A 7,430-nucleotide genomic window follows, 5' to 3' on the forward strand; every position below is an offset into this window, starting at 1 on the left:
CTACAGAGCTGTCTGTGGCATGATGTGCACATCTACATCACGTCCAGTTTGTTCCTCTATTAACTACACAGTGGAATAAAGTTTAATGGAGTATAACTTGCTTTCCCACACCAGGCTCTGCTGCGGTAACAGGAACAAATCGCCACTGGAACTATGGAAAACACCTCCAGATTTTTCCCGCCGGTGGCGGGACGGACAGAACGGCGGCCGTGCGCGGGAACGGGCTGGAGCTGCTGCCCGACAACGCAGCTGCGGCGCCGGGGCCGTCTCGCCCGTCCCTCTGCCGGCGGCGGGGCAGGGGCGGCGGCGGGGCCGCAGCCGGGGGGCCCAGAGCCGGGGGGCCGCAGCCGGGGCCCCTCTCCCGGGCGGCGGGGCGGGCCGGGGCTTCCCGCCAAGCACCTCCTCACAGGGCAGTGCGCCGCGGCTGTCGCAAAGCGCCGCAAAGCGCGGCGGGGCCGCCGCACGGCGCGGTGCTTCCGGGCGGCAGCGATGGCGGCGTGAGGGTCGCTGCGGCGCGGCGGGATCGGGGCCGGGCAGCGGGCGCGGGGAAGCGCCGAGGCCGCGGGACGGGCCGGGACTCCCGCGCCGCCCCCCATGTGGCTGCAGCAGCGGCTGAAGGGGCTGCCGGGGCTGCTCTCCAGCAGCTGGGCGCGGCGGCTGCTGCTGCTGCTGGCGCTGCTGCTCGTCGCCTACTGGTACCTGGGGGCGGCGCGGGCGCGGCGGGGAACGGGCCGGGGGAACGAGCCCCGCGGGGCCGCCGCCCTCTGCCTGCAGGCGGCCACGGGCGCCTGGCGGGCGCAGGCCGAGCGCGGCGATGCGCTGCCGCTGCCCGAGGAGGCGGCGGGCGAAGGGGAGCCGGGGCCGGGCCTGGCGCTGGCGGGGAACGGGTTCCTGCTGCTGGACGTGGCCGCCGGTCGCCTCTGGGTGTCGGCGGCGGGATCCGGCGGCGGCCCGGCCCTGGCCACCGAGTACCCGGCGCTGGTGCGGCTGAGGGCGCTGGGCGGGCGCGGGGAGGCGCGGGCGGCGCTGGCGGCGCTGCGGGACGGGGCCGTGCGGCGGGTGCGCTGCGTGCAGAGCGGGGCCGGGCCGGGCGGCGGCGACTGCGTGACGCTGCGGGAGGAGGTGGTCGCCCACCGGAGCCGGCCGCACCTCTACCTGCAGCGCATCCTCATCGCCAACCCCACCGAGCGGGTGGCCGCCTTCGAGGCCTCGGCCCCGGCTTCCGCGCCCTCGCTGGGCGGCCGCTTCGCCACCAGCCTGGAGAAGGCGGAGGAGCGGCAGTTCCTGCTCTCCTCCGGCCGCCTGCTGCTGCCCGGGAGCACCAAGGTGGTGCTCATGGTGGTGGCGGCCAAGAAACTCGTGAGCCGGGTGCAGGTGGCACCCAAATCCCACTTCGATGAGACCCTGCTCTCCGTGGTGTACACCTCCGAGCCCATCGAGGCCTCCAGGCTGGAGGAGACCTTCAGCAAGCTGAGGGAGGCGGCCAAGAAAGAGATACTGGAGGTGATGCAGATGGGGGTGGAAGATCTTTTCCAGGAGCACCAACAGACCTGGTCAGACCTGTTCATTTCAGGTAAGGGAAGTGATGATCAACTTCCAAAGTTGCTTTAGAGAGGAGCTGAAAGCTCAGTGACCTGGTTGCTGTAAGGTCTCCAGAGGCTCTGCTTTTCATGACAAGTTTCTCTCGGGGCCAGAAGGCACCTTGTGGGATAATAAAACAGCGTTCCCACTTTGGAACCCAGCATACTCTACAAAAGTGGAGTATTCCTTACTGCATAAAGGAAACGATAGAAGAACATTTCTAACCCTAACTCTGGATGTGCTGGCTTTCATGTCTTCAGGAACTTCGCTGATTGTCCCACCATGTCAGCTCTAAGTTGGAAACAGAGTTGACCTCTAGTGACAGTATAAAGGACAGATTTCTTCAAGGAAGTTAAGGACTGTCCTACAAGGATGCTTTTTCTGAAGATTTTAATGCCCTTGCATAAAAGAGTAGCTGCCCAAGTAATGTAGGACTTGCTATTTTACAGCCAGTAAAAAGATAGATGTTCCTTTGACAGATCATTCTTGCAGAGTTATAGTGACAGCTCCATCTGTTTATCAAACTTACTTTGCCTTTAGTGGGAGCTTGGCTTTCAAAATCGAAGTAGCAGAGAAAGCGTCTAAGAAAATACAAGGAGGCATTTCACTTGAACGTTTCATAGGCAGAGGGTTCTTAGATGTTGTATTAGCCTGTGTGTTGAACAATGACATGCACCTTTGATGTTCTTTTTCTTCTGTTTCATGTCTATTCCTCTGACTCTTGGTTGTTTTCTTCTATTACAGGGGTTGAAATGCGAAAGATCACAGATGCGCATACGCCATCCAGTGAGACTGTGAACATGACCCTCTACTACGTGCTGTCAACCATGCCAGCTCCTTTGCTCGATCCGCTCATTAGTGGTGAGGACAGAGAGAAAATGGAAGCCAGTTTGAACTACGCTGACCACTGCTTCAGTGGCCACGCGACCATGCACGCGGAGAACCTGTGGCCGGCAAAGCTGACCAGTGTCACCCAGATCTTGCAGCTCTCAGACCTGTGGAAGCTAACGCTCCAGAAACGGGGATGCAAGGGTCTTGTGGCAGCTGGAGTCCACGGACTTATGCAGGGAATGGTGCTTAGTTTTGGGGGTCTGCAGTTCACAGAAAACCATCTTCAGTTTCAGGCTGACCCTGATGTACTTCATAACAGCTATTCCTTACGTGGGATCCATTACAATAAGGACTTGATTAACCTAGCTGTTCTGCTGGATGCTCAAGGAAAGCCCTTCTTGCATGTGTCTGTGAAGTTCCAAGACAAGCCAGTTAAACTCTATGCGTGTGAGGCAGGCTGTATGAACGAGCCTGTGGAGCTGACCTCAGAGGCACGAGGTCACACTTTCCCAGTCATGGTGACTCAACCCATCACCCCACTGCTTTATATATCGACAGATCTGATCCACTTGCAGGACCTGAGACACACACTCCATCTAAAAGCTATTCTGGCTCATGAGGAACACATGGCCAAGCAATACCCAGGCTTACCCTTCCTGTTCTGGTTCAGCGTGGCTTCCTTAATCACATTGTTTCACTTGTTTCTGTTCAAACTCATCTACAACGAATATTGTGGTCCTGGAGCCAAGCCGCTCTTCAGGAGTAAGGTATAAGGCTGCTGCACTTGGCTGCTGTCCACTGAGTGTTGTCAACTTCATTTTCTGTCAGCGGTGCCTGGGGAGGTTCTGTCTTGGGACTGTGAGGATTTTCAGTCTTTCTTGCAACAAGTGAGCTGTGACCTCTTGCAAGAAGTAGGATTAGGGCAGGGATTGGAGTGGTAGGGCTCATGAACATTAGAAAAGATAAAGCCATCATCTGTCCTTCTTAAACATGTGTAAGGCTGCAGATCAAGGCAGACAAGATGATGTTTCTTGTTATGCAGAACCGGGATGCTTGTGAGAGAGCTGCTGTACTTGTCTTTACTACTGCGTGGGAATCGTGCACACTTGTCTGCCTGGTGTGACTGTGTAAAGAACACGCAAGTGCAAGCTGGTGTTCTCAGGTCAAGGTGCTGACTTGTTGGGACTACTGGTAAATGTTCATAGATTTATAGGCACCGTGCAGTGCTCCATCAAACCACGTTTACCACCATCATTTTGGAGAAGTGCCGAGTTAGTGTTTCTCCCATTCAGACAAAATACATAGCTGTGTTAAGAGAAGCACTGAGTGCTTTTTATTGTGAGTTGGAGGTTCTGACTTCAAGCTCCACCGCATCTCACTTCGGTGTAAAGGATTTGAAATTGTTTTGAGTTGCCTTAGAAAAATTAGTGCTAGTAAAAACTTAGCACAGAATAGACAACAGATGGTGATTTCTGCTCTTAGTGCTGGTACTTTCTGGTTGTGTGTTGATACAGAGTGGAATCAAAGACGAGACTGGGATTTGCCACGTGAGCTAGCCATATTGTTCAGAGGCATCCCTCCTTTGGGTTGAACAGAGTTAAATGTAGCTTGTGTTTAAAAAAAACAAAAGAGGTGTCGTTAAATACAGCTGTCAGAGGAAAAGTCCTACCATTAGATTGCCCTGATTTTCCAAATGATAGAAAAATTTTCAGAAGGTACTGGACTAAACATGTTTAAAGTCAGTTGGCAATTTCCCTCTCAGCTCACTGCCTTTGTAACGTTGAGCACTGGAGATCAGGCCTGATCCCAGGCAGCTCTGAATACCTGCCATCCATTCAAAGAACAAGAGTGGAAGGTGCTCGTGGCTAGACAAACTAACCTAGAGAGAGGTGGAATAGATCCGTCTATCAAAGACACCTGCAGTTATAAGCCTATGATCCTGATCGGAGCCTTAGTGCAGAAGGAGGAAGTGGTCAGGCAGTGATTTAAATTGTTGTGTACACAACTGCACCCTGATACGTGTCCTGAAATATGTCCTTGAAACTATAAAATTATGTCCTTTTCTCACTGCTGTCTATCAGGTTGCCTTTGCCACCCACAAGTCTTGCCTTCTGCCTTTTACAGAATGACTCGTTAACCATTACTGCAGGTAACTGTCCCTGAGACTGTGCTCTGACATGCTGAGAAGCTTCACAGCTGCACACCAGGGCTGATGTAACAGCTCGTCCTTCTTGACACTGCAAAAAGCCTTGCAGTGTACAGCAACCAACTCTCTTGCCTCTTCTTAATTGGACCTACTTAATGAAGATGATGCAGAATTTGATTCCAGAAGCAGGGAGCAGAATCTTCGTAGCAGGAAGCAAGATTAATGGTATTGAAATAACGACCTGCTTCATTAATTGAATGGGAACATCCCAGTGTCCAAGTGAACTTAGTCCTGCTTTCAGCCTCCATTTGCACAAGACATCTGACAATTTTGCAGCTGAGAACAAGGACCTTTTGAAAGCAACAACCTTTTTGTGCCTTGTTAAGAGAGGAATCTGAGACTTGGAAGGTGTGGTTCTTCAAGAGTTTATCCCAGAAGCTTGTGTAACAGATGTTTCTTTTTCCTTGTAAGCTGTTCAGTTCCCTAAGAATAATCCATTTAGTGAAAATACTTGAAGATATACCAATATTTTGATTTTTTTTTTTTTTAATTTTACAGGAAAATAAAGAATGATGGTTCCCTTCAGAGAGTTAACTAGAAACCTTTAGTGTAACCTCCTTTCTGGTATACATTTTCTTAATTTATTGCTCAGGGGGAGGGGGAGGATGTTAATTTTGCTTCCACTTCAGTAACAAGTCAGTCAATTGAACTGTAGATATCTACGTGCTGGTAACAGGTTTTTCAGACTTTATGATTGCAGAGTGCAAAACCAATTCAATGAAATTGTTTTCTGGATTTACACTTGGAAATGCTGATCTGCAGGTTTCCTATCCCGAGCATATTGAGACTTTGTGCATTGATTTGTTTTGGCTACGGGGGGAGACATCCCACTTTCTAGTGATTTAAAGATTGTTTGGTTTTAAAATACCAAAGCTGTTGTTTCTAAATAAATATCTTTCAGTCTAATCTGATCACCAAAGTATGGTTGGGTTTTTTTGGTCTGTGTTCTCTCCTCGCCTCGCTCCCTGCCCAGTTAAAACAAGCAGAGCCTTATGTTACATCTGTAGCGAGTAGTGACTGCAAAAGTGCTTGGATTAAAAGGAAATACAGCGTGGAAAATAATACATAAATGGGTCTAAGCTGGGAACAGACAATTTGGAAGGCACCATAAGAGACTGAAACACACGGGGTGGTGCTAATCTCAATTTCCCTGTCTCTGTGTAGCCTTGTTGTATATTGAGGCATGCGGGCCAAGCTTCAGTTTTAGGAACTCAGAAATGAACCCAGGGAACAATCAAGTAGCAGATTTAATGGCCAGCAAATAATGAATCTGGCAGATTTGATGCTCCCAGTGAAAAGCCAGGGCAGGATTTAACTTCGAGTTTTTAAATAGGTTACTGTCTAGTTTCAGATTAAAAACATCCCTCAGAAAAGTAGATTTCAGTGTCTGTTTTTTATCTGCAGACCATTCTGCTTACTAATTGGTCTAGCATAGTTACTACCCTACAAGGGAACAGGCTAAAGACTGTGAAGCAATTGAGTACATTATAAATTGTACACTATGTACATTGTGTAAAGAAATATTAGCTATTGCACTTTAACAGAACATACCAGAAGTTCCTGCTCTTTCTTACTGAAGGTCCATGAGCTCCTCAGTTTCTGTGAAACATCTGGTATGAAGATGATAAGAGCTTCTAGGGACCTGTTTCCAAGCCACCATGGTACCAGCTGGAAGCTGAGCCTTTTGATGTTCACTTGCAGAAGTGCCAACAGTATGACGCCCACTGAGTCCCAGAAAGATACTTCAGCCTATTTAGACTAGACCTGGAAAAGATGGATAAGCAATTGTTACACAAAGCAGAGGTGGAACAAAAACAAAACAAAAAAGAGCTTTGAGAATGTTTTACATTAAAAATATGATGATTCTTATGAGCCTTCCCCCCATAGAATAAAATAACTGTTTCGGTATTTCTTTGCAAAGAAGAAAGAGAAAAAGAAGGAATAGGGTTTCTCTGTTTACAGTGTGCAAGATAGCAGAAGGTCATTCGTGAAACGATTGCAGAAATGCTTAAAACACTAAAGAAAGTTCCATGTTTACAAGCACACCCATAAAACAGGAGAGTTGAAATAGTAACTGAACATCCAAAATTTATACTTGGTTGGTATTCAATGAAATGATAGTGGTATGGAAGTTAAACTGAAAAGCATAGTATGTTATTTAGCTTGTAAATTGAGCCATTAAGAAGAGAGCCAACTAATTAATGAAAAAAAAATTTAGAATCTCAGTTCTGCACTCAGTTAATCCTGCTTTACGCTTTTGCCAGATAATAAATACAAGATGCCACAACAGAGTTGGGTTGATTCCATTTGAAATTCAGAGTGCAGCTTTCTTAAGTGCCATTGTTTGGTAGGATAATACATTCTTGAGAAGCAGACAAAACAGCAAAGTATTACATATTTCTGCTTTCCACATGTATGCTCCAGGCATCTTCCACCCAAATCAGTACCTACTGCTGAATGGAAGCTATGAAAAACGGGGATTTTGTTGCTTCTTAAGACTGACGTTAAACAATAGATTTATTTCAGCTTTTCTGAAACTTCTAATTTGGTCTGTATGTACAATGCAACTCTGGTTACGAAACTGGCACTATGATATTTGTTTCCATTCTAATAAGTTTGCTCCCTGTGCGTGACGTGGCTTACGGGATAGCGATGTTTGTTGTTTAAACAACCAGTAAAAGTTTTCCAGGTGAAGGGCGGGCAGATGGAAACATGCCTGAGGATGGAAAATTCCCATAGTAGAAATAAAAAAGGAAGGAAAAGGCACAAAGGTAAATGTTGATATCAAGTCATTGATCTCGAATGTCCAGTA

General features: G+C 48.6%; 1 protein-coding gene across 1 annotated transcript; it reads left to right on the plus strand.

Moving 5' to 3' along the window:
* The first annotated feature begins 460 nt into the window (after positions 1 to 460).
* On the plus strand, positions 461 to 5,507 carry KIAA2013 (KIAA2013 ortholog). Its single transcript, XM_065650092.1, has 2 exons — positions 461 to 1,573; positions 2,326 to 5,507. The coding sequence occupies exons 1-2, from the start codon at positions 595 to 597 to the stop codon at positions 3,183 to 3,185; spliced, it is 1,839 nt and encodes a 612-aa protein (XP_065506164.1). The 5' UTR covers positions 461 to 594; the 3' UTR covers positions 3,186 to 5,507.
* Positions 5,508 to 7,430: the final 1,923 nt, after the last annotated feature.

Source organism: Caloenas nicobarica, chromosome 22, assembly GCF_036013445.1.
Source record: "Caloenas nicobarica isolate bCalNic1 chromosome 22, bCalNic1.hap1, whole genome shotgun sequence".
NCBI lineage: Eukaryota > Metazoa > Chordata > Aves > Columbiformes > Columbidae > Caloenas > Caloenas nicobarica.